Source organism: Diachasma alloeum, unplaced genomic scaffold (genome assembly GCF_001412515.2).
Source record: "Diachasma alloeum isolate Michigan unplaced genomic scaffold, Dall2.0 Dall_scaffold_00540, whole genome shotgun sequence".
Classification (NCBI taxonomy): domain Eukaryota; kingdom Metazoa; phylum Arthropoda; class Insecta; order Hymenoptera; family Braconidae; genus Diachasma; species Diachasma alloeum.
The window spans coordinates 158,756-176,246 of NW_021680672.1; the positions used below are offsets into that span (position 1 = coordinate 158,756).

General features: G+C 34.3%; 3 protein-coding genes across 5 annotated transcripts; 2 read left to right on the forward strand and 1 right to left on the reverse strand.

Moving 5' to 3' along the window:
• The first annotated feature begins 923 nt into the window (after positions 1 to 923).
• Positions 924 to 5,638, forward strand: LOC107043009 (sphingomyelin phosphodiesterase). Of its 2 annotated transcripts, none has more exons than XM_015264301.2 (8): positions 924 to 1,031; positions 1,264 to 1,595; positions 2,883 to 3,266; positions 3,684 to 3,856; positions 3,923 to 4,123; positions 4,377 to 4,728; positions 4,855 to 5,045; positions 5,129 to 5,638. In XM_015264301.2, the coding sequence occupies exons 1-8, from the start codon at positions 959 to 961 to the stop codon at positions 5,364 to 5,366; spliced, it is 1,944 nt and encodes a 647-aa protein (XP_015119787.1). In that variant the 5' UTR covers positions 924 to 958; the 3' UTR covers positions 5,367 to 5,638. The 2 variants fall into 2 exon arrangements, with proteins under 2 accessions (XP_015119787.1, XP_015119788.1); XM_015264302.2 differs by having other exon boundaries at positions 2,955 to 3,266.
• LOC107043010 (synaptic vesicle glycoprotein 2A) lies at positions 5,592 to 9,752 on the reverse strand. Of its 2 annotated transcripts, XM_015264305.2 has the most exons (11): positions 8,895 to 8,937; positions 8,784 to 8,809; positions 8,474 to 8,635; positions 8,187 to 8,349; positions 7,987 to 8,108; positions 7,293 to 7,531; positions 6,807 to 7,136; positions 6,379 to 6,514; positions 6,060 to 6,219; positions 5,813 to 5,940; positions 5,592 to 5,741 (listed from the first exon to the last, which is right to left on the reverse strand). In XM_015264305.2, exons 2-11 carry the CDS (start codon positions 8,785 to 8,787, stop codon positions 5,644 to 5,646), a joined length of 1,542 nt encoding a protein of 513 aa, XP_015119791.1. In that variant the 5' UTR covers positions 8,788 to 8,809; positions 8,895 to 8,937; the 3' UTR covers positions 5,592 to 5,643. The 2 variants fall into 2 exon arrangements, with proteins under 2 accessions (XP_015119791.1, XP_015119789.1); XM_015264303.2 differs by lacking the exon at positions 8,784 to 8,809 and having other exon boundaries at positions 8,895 to 9,752.
• Positions 9,753 to 12,797: 3,045 nt separating this feature from the next.
• Positions 12,798 to 17,278, forward strand: LOC107042966 (sphingomyelin phosphodiesterase). The gene is made up of 8 exons (XM_015264238.2): positions 12,798 to 12,913; positions 13,780 to 14,087; positions 14,551 to 14,934; positions 15,211 to 15,383; positions 15,470 to 15,670; positions 16,120 to 16,471; positions 16,831 to 17,021; positions 17,108 to 17,278. The coding sequence occupies exons 1-8, from the start codon at positions 12,841 to 12,843 to the stop codon at positions 17,262 to 17,264; spliced, it is 1,839 nt and encodes a 612-aa protein (XP_015119724.1). The 5' UTR covers positions 12,798 to 12,840; the 3' UTR covers positions 17,265 to 17,278.
• Positions 17,279 to 17,491: the final 213 nt, after the last annotated feature.

The window sequence follows — 17,491 nt, forward strand, 5'->3', positions numbered from 1 at the left end:
AATTGAAATTTTTATCAACGTAACGGAGATTACTCTGTCATTGGATTTTCTTATTGATGTTTATCCGAAATCGCAGAGAATAAAAAAAATCGATTTTTATCGCATGCAAGGTCTAGTGTAAAATAGATCTTGCACGCGATAAAAGTATTCGGGGAATTTTATACCATGAATAAATTTCGGGAATTACTTTCTTGGTGAATGTGCCAATCATCCGATATTTATTCCATCGATTGTAATGCGATTGAATCAAAGGAATTGATCAAGTCGTCTTTGTAATCAATGAAAAAAATATCATCTATTATCAATTTTTTTCTCGCCGCTAGAATCTTTGCTGCTGTCTGCTGCGTCGACTGGAGCAGAAAAATCGAACTTATCAGAAATAGTTACTAAATGTTCAGTAATAGCTGATGCAATCGCAATTCGAGTGTGATTGTGTATCAGGGGTAATTTACGTAACTGATCGATTCAGACAACATTTCCAGTCCTGCTTCGATGCCATTTGATCGCCTGCAAATATTCTGTAGAAAAATTACCGAAATCGCTGGAAAATTCTATTAGATTTCTATTCTTTTTAAAAATTGAAACGCTTGCAATTGAAAACCTAATTTGAATTAAATTTCTATTTGTTTTTGGCCGATTTTATTTAAAAATTCTGCAGCCGCTCTGCGCGATTTTTTTCAATATCAATTTTTAATGGAAAATACTCTGTAGAAATTCATCGCCTCAACTTTTGCAATTTTTTTTTTAATGGAAAGAGGAGGAAATATAGGAGAAAAAACTCGGAAAATTCACGTCGTGGAATTTCTATTGAAAAATCTTGTTTTATAGAAAATATAATAGTGGGGGTGGACATGGGCTCTGCTGTGAGGAGAGCACCGATGGAGATAAGACCCCGGGTGTCAATATATCACGAGTGCACCCGCGGAAATACAACTAGTATCGTTTCGGGTCCCCGAGTATGCGCGTCAACGTGATATTCGTCGTCTTGCTGACGATTTCTGTGGGATTTAGTGGTTGTGCTCTTATTCCAGGTATTTACTCCCCTCCCTCAGGAAAAATTCATGATTTTCTCATTCTTCATTTTCCCATTTTTTAATTATTGAAGAAGCGTCGGAAAAAAATAACTTTGCAAACTTTGCGGAGAGAATAGTAATCAAAAGAAGAGATGAAGGAAAAATTCATGACAATTAAAATAATAATTATTTATCAAAGTAAAAAATCGAATAAAAAATTAAAAATTGGGAATAATTTCGCGTTTTACAGATGTTGTCACAGAAATAGATGATGTGAAATCCGATCTCTTCGCTAATGAAATAGTGCAATGGGCAAGAGAAGGAGTAGAATCTCGAGACTTGACTCGTATCGCGAGGGAATTAGTGATCCCCACAGAATGGCAGAGGCTCGATTGGGCGACTTTCGGTGGTCTGAAAGCCAGCATCACCTGCACAATCTGTAAAGCAATGTCAAAAGCTGTGCTGATCCTCAGACGATCTGGAATACCAGCAGACACAATTCAGCAGACAATAGCGAATGTCTGCACACTTCTCAATATTCAAACCAGATCCGTCTGCAACGGAGTTGTCAGACTGAACGCCGTGAGTTTTATATCTCAGCACTATTCGTCGATCATTCAACGATTTCTTTATCTGTAGATCTCATTTTTGCGACTGGTCAAGTGGAGCTATTGTCGCGAAATCATATCGCTCACGTGGTAAATTGATGTCAACATCGAACTATTGTTTTCTGTTATTGAAGTTTGGGATTTTTCGATGACAAATGCGATAACTATTCGGTCACGGGGGGTGAGAGCAGTGGAACGAGTGCAGCTGGATTATCGATCTGATAGTCTTCGGTATTCTCATTTTTTCGCGGATGAAAAAATTTAATAGAAAAACCTAGCTAATTCAATAGACAATTCTATTGAATTCTATTTAAATGTTCTATAGAAAATATTTTATAAAAACAGTCAAAAGAATTCGATTTTTCTGGACGACTTATTCTATTGAGATATTTTCAATAGAATTTACTCGGCTCGAATTTTCCAATTTTTTTTGTTTGATTTTCTTGATGAGAAGAAGAGAAAAATCAATGAAAAAAATAGACAGTTTGAGCCGAAGAAATTCTACAGAAAAATCTAATTCTATTGACTTTTTGTATTGAACATTTCAACAGAATTTTTCAGCGAATTCGCTAGGTTTTTCTACTAAATATTTTCGTGCGCCTCTTTCAATATTTTATAAAAATAGTTAAAAGAATTCGATTTTTCTGGACGACTTATTCTATTGAGATATTTTCAATAGAATTTACTCGGCTCGAATTTTCCAATTTTTTTTGTTTGATTTTCTTGATGAGAAGAAGAGAAAAATCAATGAAAAAAATAGACAGTTTGAGCCGAAGAAATTCTACAGAAAAATCTAATTCTATTGACTTTTTGTATTGAACATTTCAACAGAATTTTTCAGCGAATTCGCTAGGTTTTTCTACTAAATATTTTCGTGCGCCTCTTTCAATATTTTATAAAAATAGTTAAAAGAATTCGATTTTTCTGGACGACTTATTCTATTGAGATATTTTCAATAGAATTTACTCGGCTCGAATTTTCCAATTTTTTTTGTTTGATTTTCTTGATGAGAAGAAGAGAAAAATCAATGAAAAAAATAGACAGTTTGAGCCGAAGAAATTCTATAGAAAAATCTAATTCCATTGACTTTTTCTAGTGAACATTTCAACAGAATTTTTCAGCGAATTCGCTAGGTTTTTCTACTAAATATTTTCGTGCGCCTCTTCAATTTTTTTCGAAGCAAAAAAATTGAATAAATAAAATGGATAATTCGCAATGAAATTCGTGAGAGTTCCGACTGCTTTCATTTCGAATTTTGCAGCCGCTAATCCTGCACATTGTGGATGCCGACCCAACAATCGATCATAATGACGTGTGCGGACTAATCCTCCAGAATCAGAGATGCGGCCCGCCGCCCCCGCGGTACAACTGGACAGTTGAAGTTGACAACAGCCCGCCTCTGCATTTCGAGGTGGAAGAGTCAACGGAGAGCCTGAAGATCCTTCAGATAACTGATATCCATTTCGATCCTCTTTACGAGCCCGGCGGCAACGCAGATTGCCACGAGCCCACGTGCTGCAGGCGAGGGCAGAATAACACCGGGGGGAATAGAAAATCCGCCGGTTTCTGGGGAGATTTCAATAACTGCGACGTTCCCTGGCACGCGGTCCTCGACGCTCTCGATGAGACAAAGACCAGGCATGGGGTAAACTATTTCATTTCGATTACTTCAGCTGCGAAGCGGGAAAACGATTTCAGTCGATTTAACTCCGATTCTAAGGGAGATAGGTGATTTCTTGTAACGACCTTTTTTATAGGTCTTAATGCGCTCTACAAAAAAGGTCTTAACAAAAATTTTGCTATCTCCCTTAGATCCAGAGATATTCGTGGAAAACTGAGCAATAGTCAAAATCGACTTAAATCATTTGACCGCAAAAAACCAAAAAAAATATTCATCGTTAATAATTTTTGATGAGTGTGAGAAATTGAATCAAATTGTTCCTTCAATTATTTATTCAACAATAGTCTCTCGCTTGACTCGCAGTGCGGTTCACGCGCTAGACACGAAAATTCTGCTTGAGGACATGAATATTCAGTGAATTTCGTTCTTCCAATGTTCCAGGATGCTGATTTAATCTACTTCACTGGCGACGTTATAGATCACGGGGTGTGGGAGACATCTCGCAGTGTAAACAGTAGGAGTCTTCATAAAATTTTCAAGAAGATGAAAGAGACCTTCAGAGATCGTCCCGTCTATCCTATATTCGGAAATCATGAGCCGCATCCATTGAACCAGTAATAAAATTTATGTTCATGAGATGAATTCTGCAATTATTATTTTTATTCATTGATATTTCTTAGGTTCGCCCCAGATGATATTGACGAGGACAGCTTGTCAACTAAATGGCTGTACGCATTATTAGCAAATATTTGGATCGATGCTGGGTGGCTACCTGAGTCCACCAGGAGCACCATCCTTCAGGGAGGATTTTACACAGTCACTCCCAAGAAGGGTTTTAGAATTATTGCTATTAACAATAATGTGGCGTACATATACAATTGGTGAGAAGTTTACAATAATTTATACAATTCTAAAAAATTTAAAAAAAATGAATTAGTTAATTATTTATTAAATAATCTACAATAATTATTTTATTATTATTATTAAATAATTCATTATTGTAAATCAAATCAAATAATTAAATAATTGAATAACTAAATAATTTAGCTTACAGTAATTGAAAATCATTCGAAAAACAGTAAATTACAAAATGCACATTTAAATACGAAAAATCATTTCCTGCTGAATTTCCAGGTGGCTTCTCTACAAACCGAACGACCTGAACGGTCAATTGAGGTGGCTAGCTGACACCTTGCTAGAGGCTGAGCGAAACCAAGAAATCGTTCACATTCTGGGTCACATGCCCGGTGGCTCCCACCATTTTCAACACACGTGGAGTCGAGAGTATCGAAAGATCGTCAACAGATTTGCCCACATTATTGCAGCACAGTTCAATGGGCACACCCACAACGATGAGTTCAATCTGTTTTATCATCCCGATAATAAATCAAGAATTATTACTGTCGCCTGGAATGGTGGGAGTATAACTCCGTACACGAATCTCAATCCTAATTACAAGATTTATCAGGCTAATGCTAAGACTTATGTGAGTATATTTATTAATTCATTCCACTCCATTCCATTCATTTTTTATTTCGTCATTTCCCATTTTTTCAACAATTTTTTTATTTTCTGTGAGTTGAGATGTTGATTTGTTTTTTTTTTTCAACAGCAAGTGGAAAATGCAGACACTTGGTTCTATAATTTAACAGAAGCTAATTTAACACCGAATCAACGACCACGTTGGCACAAAATGTATTCATTCAAGGAAGAATATGGACTCGATAATTTATCAAAAGAGAGTCTTCACAGTTTGATCACTGATATGGCCAAAGGTGGAAGAAGCCTGGAGATTTATCACAAGTAAGAAAGCATGAAGCTATTATCGAGGAGAGAAAAGTCAGGAGAAATGTGATCGTGATTATTGTCATTCCAACAATTTTCAGGAATTTTTATAAACATGCTGCACCTCAACTCGACAAGAATTGTGACCGAAAGTGCATGCAGCACCACGTCTGTGCCATTGTGACCAGCAGCAGTGACGATAAAAGTGAGTGCAGGCTTTTGGAGGGTCAGAATGAAGCTCCTGCACTGTTTCCCGCACCTCAAGTGGGAGCTCTCCCGTCCATTCCTCTTATCACCAATGAAAATAGTCTTATTTCTAAGAAAATTATCAAAAAATGAAAAGTACATTCTGTTCGCTTTGCTAAACTCGGCTGATGTTTTCTTTGCGAAATAAATATGAGTTTTTTTTATGAAAAATTAATCAAGACTGGCGCTCATTCAAGTTATGTTTATATTACTTTGATAAGGTTTTGTTTATGCGGATAATTATTCTACTCACTCCTTCCTCCCGAGGAAAATAAAATTCCCAGACAGCTATTACAAAAATCTTTTATTTTCGTTTTCATCCACAACAATGCACAAAATAAAAAAAATTATCGTTCAATACTGAATGGGTTCAAATTTTTTCGTTGATCACTAAAGTCACTACTGAGTTTGAAACAGGTCTCTCTCCTTTCCTCTTTAGCGGGAGAATCAGTGAAACTACAGTACAGACTGAAATAGAAGAGCAAAAATTGTTAATGATGTTCACCGACAAAAATTTAGCCAAACAATTGATTAATTACTTATGAGCTGAACTATGTTACTCGCGATGAAAGTCACGCAGTGGTTGTCGATCAAGTGTCCCATGAGTAAATTCCCAACGACAGATCCTATTCTTCCTATTAATACTCCGAGCGATGAGGCTGTGGCCCTGAAAGAAAATTATCATTAAAATTTAATCAAATTTACTAAAATTTAATGAAATTTAATAAAATCTAATTTAATTAAATTTAAAAATTGGATAAGTACTGGTAATAGTAATAAATTCACCTGATTTGCGTCGGATACAATTCGGTTATAACCACTAGAACTAGAGCTGAACTAATTGATAAAAATCCTTCGTAAGTGGACGAGAGGATGAGATTTTGTGTCGACGATTCAACGAAGAATAATCCGACTGTCACGGCCATTGCGACCCCAGAAGAAAGCACTGGAAAAAATGACAATAATTAGAGGATAATTTTCTATTTCTTCAATTTCTCAAACCGTCTCAAAATTTCGAATTGAAATAACACCATTTTTTATCTCTTGAATTCTCAAATTATAAAATTTAGCTGTATAATTCCATAATTACGCAATGAGTAATCACCTAAAAAAAATTTATATCCTAGTTTATTTACAAATAATGGCACCAATATGTTCGTGGGCAAACAGGCGGCCCCCAGTATCAATGTGTGCTGAAACACCTCGTTGGGAATATTCGGTGAACACTTGCTGGTGCTATCCTGAAATTAAGATGTGTTTCCACCAATTATTATTCAGAATTTTTATTCTGTCAAGACTAATAACATTTTCTCATCACTAAAAAGACCTAAACAATGTATTCTCAACTTTTCTTCAGTTTTGTTTCACTCATAAATAAATAAAATAAATAATAAAAAGGGAAAATTTTTTTCTCAACTTTTTTAAAATTTTGTTCCACTCATAAATAAATGATAAAAATAAAAAAATTGCAAGATTCATCAAAAAAAAAACCGAGAAATAATTATCTACTACCCAACTGGTGAAAGCGCTTACGACAATAGTTGAGTTCCCCGCAGGAGCTGCACTGCAGACCCAGGCACTCTCCCCTGGAAACATTGTTTCAAAGGCTTCAAGCCTCCTGACTAACTCTGGGAACCACATGGTGAAGGAGAAGAACGTCGAGGCGACGCAGTACCAGAGTACGCAGATGAGCAGGGTTTGTTTGAGAAAAGGGGGCCTGAACAACGTTCCTGTGTTTCTGATCACATCTTTGAAGAGTTTCTGCGCTCTCTCGTGTTTCGAATAATTTCCTTTCGCACTTCGACTCTCCTTCAGCTCCAGACGCATGCGGAGATCATCCAAACCGTTGTCCGTTAATTTTCTCTAGAATTTTCGAGGAGTTAATTGAATTAATGTCAGCAGTCTGTTCATTTTTTAATTCATTCAATTTAATTGATTCAATTCTTCTTCATTCTACCAATTAATTTTTATTCTGATTTTTAACAGTTGCAACGATTCGTTTTCTGTTAAATAACTCACCAGAAAAGCATCAAAGGACTCCCCCGTATTCTCTGAATGCATAATTTCGAGGGCTTTGGCGAGTTCTGCATCTTCCCCTTGTTCTGCGAGGTATTTGGGACTCTCTGGGAATGTCATAAGCCATAATGCCAACGTCGGGGCCAGTAATGAAGATAAAAAGACAAAAAGATTCCAGGAATGGAAGAAAAAGTAGTTGGTAGTGTAGGAGACGTTTAGAGGAATAATTAACCATCCAAGAGCTGAAAAGATTGTTCTGTTAATATTAGTGGGGACAAATAGGAATTAAACAATTAATTATTTTATTTATTCATTTATTTATTTACTCATTTATTTACTTGCACGAAACAAATTACAAATCAACCCATCGAATTCGATAGAAAATGTAATATAATTCTCTAGCGAATTCGTTAGGTTCTTCTATGAATTTTTTTCGGACGTATAATCAATGAATATTATAATTAATAATTAATATTATTTACATGCACGAAACAAATTATAAAACAACCCATCGAATTCGATAGAAAACGCAATAGAATTCTCTAGCGAATTCGTTAGGTTCTTATATGAATTTTTTTCGGACGTACAATCAATGAATATTATAATTAATAATTAATATTGTGTTCAATTAAAAAATTCCTGGGGTAATTATTGAATCAACTCGTAAATTCTTCCGTGAATAATTTAAAACACTCACCAGGTAGTGCAATGGTACCCAGTACCCACGCAATTTCCAAAGCGCAGAGCACTTTTTTCCTCAGAGTCACGGGTTGAAACTCTCCAACGAACGGATAGACTATTGCATTTTGCGCGATCAATCTGTCGCATTAAATTTGCAAATTGAAAAAACTTATTCATATGATTAATTTTCGATGAATAGGCAATATCCGGACTTACGAAAATCCACTGAGGAATTTGAAGAATATATACCCCCAGAAGTTGGACACAAGTGAAGAACTCAATTCGAATAATCCCTGAGAGGCTAACGCTATCACTAGCGCGTATTTTCTTCCGTGTAGGTCAGCTAGACATCCCCAGAAGTACGAGCCAACGATCATACCTGAGGAGACGGCATTATTTCCAGAATTAAAAATTTTCGCGGCCGAAAAAAAATTTTTCAAGAAAAAATTTTTCAAGAAAAAATTTTTTTTTTCGGGTGTCCGTGCGGTAATTACTTTAATTACCTAAAAATGGAGTTGCCGTCATGACTCCCTGATCCATAGTAGTTAAATTAAAGTCACAAGCAGATGCCGGAAAAATTAAGCTGATGCTGTTCGTAGTAAATCCCGCATTGATCAGAATCAGTGAATTTATCGCTATTATTTTCCATGTGAACTTTCCAATTCCTACGAACGAAATAAAACACAGGGCTTAACCAATTTATTTAATTTTTTTCATTTCCGTTTTCACAATTAAATTAATTTAATTTTATCTACTCGTATTCTTATTATATAATTTTTTAAATCGATATCTTTTCGGATAATGAAAGAATACCCATAAATTCGATCTCTATCCTCGTCCTTCGATAGAATAAATATAATAAATGATAAGAATTAATCATTGGAGACTAAAAATTTTATGCGATTATTATTATGTAATAATTACCGGCCAATCCGATAGCAGCATCAATGGCGTCTTCGCCAGTCGAAGGGCCTGAGCAAATAAACATAAATGAGAGCAAGGATTCATCAACTTCTCTAAAACGAGTCTTCATCCCCTGATAATTATTTCTTCATCACTCACCTCCAGCTTGTTGCTCGACCGTCATTTCAAGAATTAAATTTTTTTTTCAATTAAAAACCTCAATTATTTGAGAAAATAACGCAATTGCTCTTGGAATATTTTCGATAAAAAAATTATAAAAATCCCGAGATGATTAATTATCAAAGATTCCCCGCATTCCCACTCATTCCACTCCGCACTATCCGCACAATTAATTTGCCGCACGATCTACCCAACTGTTCTCTAATTCCACTTTATTTCTAATGCAGAGAATAAACAAAACTTGTTACGTCTTAACTATTTGAACTCAAATCAATGCCCCGGGGTAGCCGTTGACGTTGGCGGGAGGAACAATGGATTACGAAAGCGCTTCGTCTTCAAGAGGTGCTCGTGATAACCCAGCGTTTTCCTTATTCACGATTGTTTACGAATGACAAATGATTGATTTTTGTCTTCCTCTTTTTCTGGGTAAAATCGCCTCTCGGGACTCCCCCGCGTTCTCTGGATAACGTTTCAATTTTGAACGCCTGAGTGGAATTGATTTATCAGATCTGATGGCGATAATCAAGCCGGGTAACATCAATTCGCGGGGAATTATGCATGTTGATTATTTTCTGATTTCGATGGAACAATTTTCAGCGAAAAAATTATTTTAATTATAAAAATCTTCAATATATCATTAACAAATTATTAAGAAATTATTAATATTATTAATTTCTTCAACATTAAAACGATTTCCGGCTTACATCAATCCAGTTTAAATATCCTAATAGAAATTAAAAATAGTAAAATAATTAAGAATCTGAATTTCCAATTGATGATTAATTAAATATTTAAAAATATGGAGCTATAAATTTTCTGGTAAGTAGATAATCCTTAATTTCTTGTAAGGGATGTTCTACTTCGATTACTAGTTGATAATTGTTTCAATAATTAATTAAAAACTGATATTAACTAATTGACAACTCAATAATTTAACACCAATTATAATTAATGGATATGGCTATCCCTGCTCTGGTTAAATGTTTTTCTCAACTTCTACATTTTTAGATTAGATCTTGGTTTAAGAAGTCGTTAATACGTCGAAGAAAATTCATAGACTGATTACTGAGTCATTCAATTTTCGTTATGACGTTCGTGAGACGTTACGAGTGGAAGTTTGATCGTCTGAAAGAAACAGTAATTTAGCAAAGGACGTAAAAGAAAATTCAATTGCAGTAAGTTTTTAGCAGTGGCCGCACCGCAAAAATTTTTAACATTTTTTTAAAATTAAAATGTATTATTATATAATATATTATTAACAAATTATTAATAAATTATTAATATTATTAATTTCTTCAATATTAAAACGATTTCCGGCTTACACCAATCAAGTTTAAATATCCTAATAGAAATTAAAAAATAGTAAAATAATTAAGAATCTGAATTTCCAATTGATGATTAATTAAATATTTAAAAATATGGAGCTATAAATTTTCTGGTAAGTAGATAATCCTTAATTTCTTGTAAGGGATGTTCTACTTCGATTACTAGTTGATAATTGTTTCAATAATTAATTAAAAACTGATATTAACTAATTGACAACTCAATAATTTAACACCAATTATAATTAATGGATATGGCTATCCCTGCTCCGGTTAAATGTTTTTCTCAACTTCTACATTTTTAGATTAGATCTTGGTTTAAGAAGTCATTAATACGTCGAAGAAAATTCATAGACTGATTACTGAGTCATTCAATTTTCGTTATGACGTTCATGAGACGTTACGAGTGGAAGTTTGATCGTCTGAAAGAAACAGTAATTTAGCAAAGGACGTAAAAGAAAATTCAATTGCAGTAAGTTTTTAGCAGTGGCCGCACCGCAAAAATTTTTAACATTTTTTTAAAATTAAAATGTATTATTATATAATATATTATTAACAAATTATTAATAAATTATTAATATTATTAATTTCTTCAATATTAAAACGATTTCCGGCTTACACCAATCAAGTTTAAATATCCTAATAGAAATTAAAAAATAGTAAAATAATTAAGAATCTGAATTTCCAATTGATGATTAATTAAATATTTAAAAATATGGAGCTATAAATTTTCTGGTAAGTAGATAATCCTTAATTTCTTGTAAGGGATGTTCTACTTCGATTACTAGTTGATAATTGTTTCAATAATTAATTAAAAACTGATATTAACTAATTGACAACTCAATAATTTAACACCAATTATAATTAATGGATATGGCTATCCCTGCTCCGGTTAAATGTTTTTCTCAACTTCTACATTTTTAGATTAGATCTTGGTTTAAGAAGTCATTAATACGTCGAAGAAAATTCATAGACTGATTACTGAGTCATTCAATTTTCGTTATGACGTTCGTGAGACGTTACGAGTGGAAGTTTGATCGTCTGAAAGAAACAGTAATTTAGCAAAGGACGTAAAAGAAAATTCAATTGCAGTAAGTTTTTAGCAGTGGCCGCACCGCAAAAATTTTTAACATTTTTTTAAAATTAAAATGTATTATTATATAATATATTATTAACAAATTATTAATAAATTATTAATATTATTAATTTCTTCAATATTAAAACGATTTCCGGCTTACACCAATCAAGTTTAAATATCCTAATAGAAATTAAAAAATAGTAAAATAATTAAGAATCTGAATTTCCAATTGATGATTAATTAAATATTTAAAAATATGGAGCTATAAATTTTCTGGTAAGTAGATAATCCTTAATTTCTTGTAAGGGATGTTCTACTTCGATTACTAGTTGATAATTGTTTCAATAATTAATTAAAAACTGATATTAACTAATTGACAACTCAATAATTTAACACCAATTATAATTAATGGATATGGCTATCCCTGCTCCGGTTAAATGTTTTTCTCAACTTCTACATTTTTAGATTAGATCTTGGTTTAAGAAGTCATTAATACGTCGAAGAAAATTCATAGACTGATTACTGAGTCATTCAATTTTCGTTATGACGTTCATGAGACGTTACGAGTGGAAGTTTGATCGTCTGAAAGAAACAGTAATTTAGCAAAGGACGTAAAAGAAAATTCAATTGCAGTAAGTTTTTAGCAGTGGCTGCACCGCAAAAATTTTTAACATTTTTTAAAAATTAAAATGTCGAATATCGAGGTGAAAGCAAAAGAAGACTTTAGGATAGGTATTTTCAGGCAGAGTTAGGGCTCTAGATGCAAGAAACATCATTATCAACGTATGGGATGAAGCCGGACTGTCTGCATTTTTTTAATTGTTTGCTCGCAAAGGCTATAATCACGGAAAAATCGGGAGCATGTGGAGATTTCTGATGGGATTAGCAACGGGAAGTCCTCAATTGTATCGCCGAAGCGCTTGCCTCTCGTAGATTTCTATCTCAGACACTCAATCAGAAACTTAAGTGATTTCACTATCAAAATTCGGGGTGAAATCTGACTCGGGGAATAAAATTAGAAATTGTTAGCAAGGTGGAAAGCTTCTCTCGAGGAAGTTTCGCAGAAAATATTTCAACAGAATAAGCTGTACAGAATATTTTTCAATGAATATTTCTATTGAAGAAAAAATGCGCAGATAAGCTGTGGAATAAATAGAATTTTCTGGCGAATTCGCATGGTTTTTCTTTGAAATTTATTCGTACGTGTGCACTCATTTCTCCCACCGCTTGTTAAAATCTAGTAGAATTCTCCAATGAAAATACGGGGTTTGCTAATGAATTTTGTTGTGGATAAAGACTTTTGTGACATGACTTCAAACCTGTCACAATCAGTCGCTTATCGTCCTCATAACGCAATCGAGTATTCAAAGGTAAACACGAAAATACAATGCAGACCACTGCAGTGACGATAATTGCACTCGTAATTTGCGTTGGGTATGGCCACAATGCTGAGACGGAAGGTATTTCGAATTTATAAGATTCATCATTTTTTTCGTTGATCAAAAAAGCTTCCGCCGAGTATAAAATTTTTTAATTTTTTGAAATTTTTTCAATTTTTTTTGATAATTTCATACTTTTGAAGACATGAAAGCGTCCGAAAAAGAAAAAAATTTCGTTTCTTTTCGAAAGACATTCGATTAGGATTCTGCGGGGACTTTTGTTTTTTAAATAATTTTCATTTAAAGAATATTTCCTGTGGAAATTAATTTAGTTATTAAATACTCTATTAAAATAAAATAAAGGATTGTTACATATTAATTAATTAATCAAACGATTTAATTCATAAACGAATAAATTGAAAAACTATTCATTTGATGGAAATAAAACCGCTAATATGAATTCAGTCTACGTTTGACTAAATGTTTTATTGTGAAATATTCGAGTTCATTTGATTCAAACACATTATTTCTCTGGGAATATCGAAGCACAAAACATGTAAAATCCATTATATTATACGTGGAAAATCCACAAATCTATATATTCGCATTATTTTTGTATTAGGATAATGAGTTGACAGACTTTACGTACACGGTAAGGGGGGAACGATAACGCGAGGCCGCAGGTAAAGGAAATTGATAGCGAAACGACTGGGGGGTAAATTGGGCAGTCTTGCAATTATTTTCGGAATTGAGGATAATCCATTCACCTTCAGTTCCCAAGACTCAGCACGTGCGTCGACGCGCGCTCCTACCAAGAAACGTTTTTCAATAATTTTCTGAAACGAGTCTTGTTTAAAAAAATGATGAAAAAAATTCTCTTCATTTTAAATTCATTTTTCTTCGTTAAAATTTTTTCTCGTATTGGCATTCATCAATGGAACTTCCAGATGAAGTGTCGAACTTCTCCAAAGAACTTTCGAAACTGGCGAAGACCGGGGAATTTTCTCCGGAATTGGAAGCCATGATTGACGAACTGGCATTCCCGAAAAATTGGTACTTAGACCCACACGCTACCATCGATCATGCGAGCTTACGAACAAACTGCAAAGCCTGCAAGGCCTTCGCAAGAAGTTTCATAGAATTAAGACGAGGTGGAACACCCCAGGAGGACATCCTCGAGGCGCTCACTAAATCATGCGTTCGGGTGAACCTACAGACTGAGACTGTTTGTCGAGGATTCATAGAATTGAACCAGGTAAATAAAAATAAAAATGCGCATTCGAAAATTTTCCACATCTAAAAAATTGTAAAGATTCAAATCAAATTGTTAATCCAATTAGAACTCCATCAAAGAATAAATTTAAAAAAAATATAATATGGGCCAATTCCATATATTTTTCAAATTTATAAAGAATGTATTAAAAAAAACAGAAAATAGATATTTTATGTATTTAATTTAGATAATCATATAATATTCTATAATTATATAAATTAAATGTATAAAATATATCTTTTCTGTATTTTTTTTCGTTTTTATAATTTAAAAAAAAATTATAAAACCTAAAAAAATTATATTTTGAAAAATATATTGAAAAATATCTTAAATTGGCCCAATTTATATGAAAAAAAAACAGGAAGACAAATTAAATAACATCTGTGCAAATAATTCAAACAACTCAGATCTCAAATAAAAAATTTTTCGGTTTATCTGGTACTAGCCAGTCTTCTCCTGGATTCTCGATCATGACCCGACGGTCACCGAGGACGACTTCTGCGCCCTTCCTCTTCAGAACTCTGACTGCGGCCCTCCGCCAGGGAGGTTCGAGTGGACCGTCGACCTCGATCAGAACCCACCGAAGTTGATCGACGCAACACCATCAGAGGAGCATTTCAAAATTGTCCACCTGTCGGATATTCATTACGATCCGCTGTACGAACCCTTCGGAAATGCGGTCTGCGATCAGCCCAATTGCTGCAAAAAGGGACAGGGACCCTCTGCTGACGGGGTGGAACCTGCTGGCTACTGGGGGGACTATCGCTCCTGCGATACTCCCTGGCATGCGGTTCTCGATGCTTTCACTCACGTAAACATCACTCATCCGGTGAATGGCAATTTTTTTTTAATGGGGAAGTCTTCACACTAATTTATAGTACACTGAGAGAATAAATTAGCTCTGGGAAAAAATTATATGTTCCCCTGAAGAGATCTTTTGTCGTTTTGAATTAATTTTCTTGTGAGCAAAATGAAAGTTCTCACCAAAACATGATAATTTCAAAAGAACATTTCATAATTTCACGATTTCGAAGGGACAATTTTGTTTTGGGGAAAGCAGAGCTAAATTTTGCCCTCAGCATATCCTGAATTATAAATTTTCTAGGACGCTGAATTCATTTATTACACTGGCGACATCGTGGATCATGGGGGATGGGAAACAACGCGAGAGGGAAACGAGCAGAGTATGCTGGATGTCTTTGAAGCCATGAAGAAGACGTTTGGAGGAACCCCGGTGTTTCCTGTCGTTGGCAACCACGAGGCCAATCCTCTGAATATGCAAGATATTTGACTTTCAGAATCAATTAATCAATCAATTGATGATTTTTTGAAATCGAGTGATGGAACTTCGATTGCATTTTTAGATTTGCTCCTTCAACTGTTGACGATGAGGGAATGTCAACGAAATGGCTCTACCAGTTGTTAGCAGATATCTGGATTGATTCTGGGTGGCTCCCGGAGTCCACCAGAGGCACAATCCTCGAGGGTGGATTCTACACAGTCTCGCCCAGAAAAGGCTTTCGGATCATTGCACTCAACAATAACGTGGGCTACACAAATAATTGGTAATCAAGAAATGACGAATTTACCATCTTTCGTAGAAAAGTCAACTCAATTATTATAAAAATGCTCAATAAAAATAAATAAATTGAAAAAAATAAATGTAAAATGCAAAAATAAATAACAATGCATTTAAATTATTCATAACAAAATTTTGGGACTTTTTTTTTTATCTCTCAAATTTTTTCCTAGATTTCAATCTTTTTTTAATCTTAAAGTGTCATTTTCTCATAAGGCTGTAATACTAGACTGTCGATTGACTAAAACTTTCACCTGAATTTTTCTATTCACATTAAATTATTTCTAGAGCAAATTTTTAGAATTTTTACAATTAAAAAAAAATTAGAATTTGTTTTTTGTGAAAACTACTTCAACTTCCGCATGAAATTCAGTTCAGATTTTAATGTCAAAGCGAGAAACATAAATTACGTTCATTCGCGTCCATTAATTTTAGGTGGCTCATCTACGAGCCCAACGACCTAGGAGGCCAACTGAAATGGCTGGTGGAGACACTCCTCAATGCTGAGGAAAACGCTGAATTCGTCCACATCCTGAGCCACGTACCCTCGGGCAACCCGGACCAACAGAACACCTGGAGTCGAGAATATCGAAGGATCGTCAACCGATTTTCCCACATAATCGCTGGGCAATTCAACGGTCACACTCACAGGGACGAGTTCAATATTTTCTACGACCCCCACGACTACTCCAAGGTAGTCAGCGTGGCCTGGAACGGCGGCAGCCTGACGACGTGGGTTTTTGTCAATCCAAATTACAGGACATGCACAGTCAACAGCAAGACTTATGTGAGTCGACAATTCCCCTTTTCTGAAAATTCTCATTGATAATCAATCACTTGAAAAGAAAAACACGTTTATCGAGGTCGCTATCGAAAAATCAAATCTCCGATGATTGATTGAAGATGAAATGGTCATAATAGAGTCCAATTTTAATGTTTCTTTCCGATTTCGGGTACTTGACTCTTCATTTAGAACTGCCAATCTCAAATTTCTTATAAATAATTAATGGACTTTAATAAAAAAGAAAAGATTGAAATCTAGAAAACATTTTTAAAAATCAGAAAGACTAAATAAAAATTTCCTAATTGAATAATTAAATAATTTATGTACTTTACTAATGATTTTATATTTTTCTGAATAATTAGGAAGTGGAAGACCTAGACAATTGGATGTATGACATGACAGAAGCTAATTTAACCCCTGGAAAGCCTCCGGATTGGGTGAAATCCTATTCCTTCAAAGATGAATATGGCCTCAAAGATTTGTCGAAGAACAGTATTCGTGATTTAGTCGTTGAACTGGCGAAGGAAGGCTCTAAGGCGTCGACTTATAACAGGCGAGAACTCGAATAAATCTTTTAAAAAACTCAGATAAATTCTTCACAAAATTGTCAATTGATGAATAAATAATATTTCCTTTCAGCCACGCGTCCAAAGACGCTAAAATCGACTGGAAACCTTCGGGTTGTGATCAGGAATGCGCTCTTGAGAATGCCTGCAAGATCGTCACCAGTGTTAACAACAACAATACGGATTGTAATTACCTCAAAGGACTGAATTCGGAAATAAAGAGTAGATAATTATTCAACTTCAAGCCAATTGACATTAATATTAAATAATTCTACCTGAATTATTTAAAAAATTAAATCCCATTTTCCCATGTGAATAAAACGAGAAGTCCTATTGATTAAAATATTCCCTGTCGAGTATCATTTCAGAGGAAAATGGAAAAGTCGTGAAGTTTCCGCGAAAATTGAAAATTTATGTCGAATTAAACCCGAGAATTAATTACAATTATTTGAAGTTA